The sequence below is a fragment of the Nerophis lumbriciformis genome, linkage group LG04 (assembly GCF_033978685.3).
Source record: "Nerophis lumbriciformis linkage group LG04, RoL_Nlum_v2.1, whole genome shotgun sequence".
NCBI classification, from domain to species: Eukaryota; Metazoa; Chordata; class Actinopteri; order Syngnathiformes; family Syngnathidae; genus Nerophis; species Nerophis lumbriciformis.
The window spans coordinates 60,967,475-60,969,248 of record NC_084551.2 but is presented as its reverse complement, the minus strand read 5'-3'; the positions used below and the strand labels follow the sequence as shown (position 1 = coordinate 60,969,248).

At 54.1% G+C, this 1,774-nt stretch overlaps 1 protein-coding gene across 1 annotated transcript; it reads left to right on the top strand.

Moving 5' to 3' along the window:
- The first annotated feature begins 498 nt into the window (after nucleotides 1-498).
- cnr2 (cannabinoid receptor 2) lies at nucleotides 499-1,774 on the top strand. The gene is made up of 2 exons (XM_061958822.2): nucleotides 499-672; nucleotides 729-1,774. The coding sequence occupies exons 1-2, from the start codon at nucleotides 624-626 to the stop codon at nucleotides 1,772-1,774; spliced, it is 1,095 nt and encodes a 364-aa protein (XP_061814806.2). The 5' UTR covers nucleotides 499-623.

Below are 1,774 nucleotides of genomic sequence, written 5' to 3'. Positions count from 1 at the left end.
GTTTTGTCCTACTAATTTCAGCGGCCCTTGAACTCACTGTAGTTTGTTTACATGTACAACTTTCTTCAACGCTGCCACAGAAAGACATATTTTATGTCACTCATTCTTTGTCTCATTTTGTCCACCAATCTTTTTATGCTGTTAATGAATATAAATCTGTTTATGCTGTTAAGGAATATACTTAAAAAACTCATCCCGGTGGGCCGGATAAAACTTGTTGGCGGGCCTGATCCGGCCTTCTGGCCATATGTTTGACATCCCTGCTTTAGGTGTATTTTGTTCATATTTCAGTTGGCTGCACAGCTTCCATTGTCACGTCACCTCACCCATGTTTTGTTTCATGACCTTACGTGCAGCCATGTTTGAACATTCCAGAAGTTTCTAATGGAGGTTTTGTGGCAGCCATTATCTACTCCAGCTGACACAATAATGCCAAGGCTGTTTTGTCAGACTATGTGAACAATTTATTTGGCTCATTGTGTCAATTAACCTTAAAAATGGCCGACTTTTGGAGGTGAACAGAGAAACAGGCAAAATCTGACATCCTTGTCTGAGTATATTCAGTTTACTGTAGTCCCTGATGTTTCTTTCTTCTGTATCAAAGAGGTACAAAGTTGGCTAACATGGAGGCAACGCCGCGAGGAGTGGAAGAGAATATGTCCGCTCTGACGGGTAGGTGGTCATCAGCCGGGACTTTGTTGAATGTTCTTGTCAAACATGTCCTTCAGTCAACAGCGAGTCATGCGAGAACCTGGAGTGCTACATGGTCCTGCTGGATGCGGAGAAGATGGCCATCGGCTCCATCTGCTTCCTGGCGGGCCCCGTCACGCTGTTGGAGAACGCCCTCATCCTGGGCGTGATCGCCGCCACGGCCTCGCTGCGCCACCGGCCCTCCTACCTCTTCATCGGCAACCTGGCCCTGGCCGACGTCTTCGCCAGCTGCTTCTTCACCACCAGCTTCCTGGACTTCCATCTCTTCCGCCGCAGCGACGGCCCAACCGCCTACCTCTTTAAGCTGGGCGGCGTCACCATGGCCTTCACCAACTCGGTGGGCAGCCTGCTGCTGACCGCCCTGGATCGCTACCTGTGCATCCACCGGCCCTGCGGCTACAAGGTGCTGCTGACGCGGCGCAGAGCCCTGCTGGGGCTGCTGGTGCTCTGGAGCGCCACCGTCTTTATCTCGTCCTTACCGCTGATGGGCTGGACATGTCCTACTGGGCTGACTTTGCCCTGCTCCCGCCTCTTTCCCTACATCAGCCGGGGCTACCTAGCCTGCTGGACCGGCTTCATTCTGGTCCTCCTGGCTCTCATCCTGGGGGCTTACGTCCTCATTCTGTGGAAAGCCCATCGCCATGAGGCCTCCATGACCGTTCTCCATGCAGGCCATGCCCGCATGAGGATGGACATCCGATTGGCGCGCACTTTCGGCCTGATCCTGCTCACGCTGGTGGGTTGCTGGCTCCCTGCGCTCTCCTTCATGCTGGCCGACGTCGCCGTGGTGCTGACTCACACCCAGCAGAGGGCCTTCGCCTTCTGCAGCACCCTCTGCCTTCTAAACTCCGCCGTCAACCCCCTGCTGTACGCCCTGCGCTGCCGGGAGCTGAGACTGGCCCTGCTGCACCTGCTGGAGGTCCTTGGCGAGGCTGCCAAGTGTAAAAAGTCCAATCCCAGACTTCCCCCCAGAGAGGACAACAACTGTGCTAGCCACTGTGACGTGGACCTGCCCAGAAGCTCACACTTTTGCACGGTGTTGGAAATGTTGGACAAGCAGTAG

Coding starts and splice junctions, on each gene's coding strand:
- cnr2 (XM_061958822.2), top strand. CDS start 624: ATGGAGGCAACGCCGCGAGGAGTGGAAGAGAATATGTCCGCTCTGACG. Junction 673..728: donor GAATATGTCCGCTCTGACGG/GTAGGTGGTCAT, acceptor CATGTCCTTCAG/TCAACAGCGAGTCATGCGAG.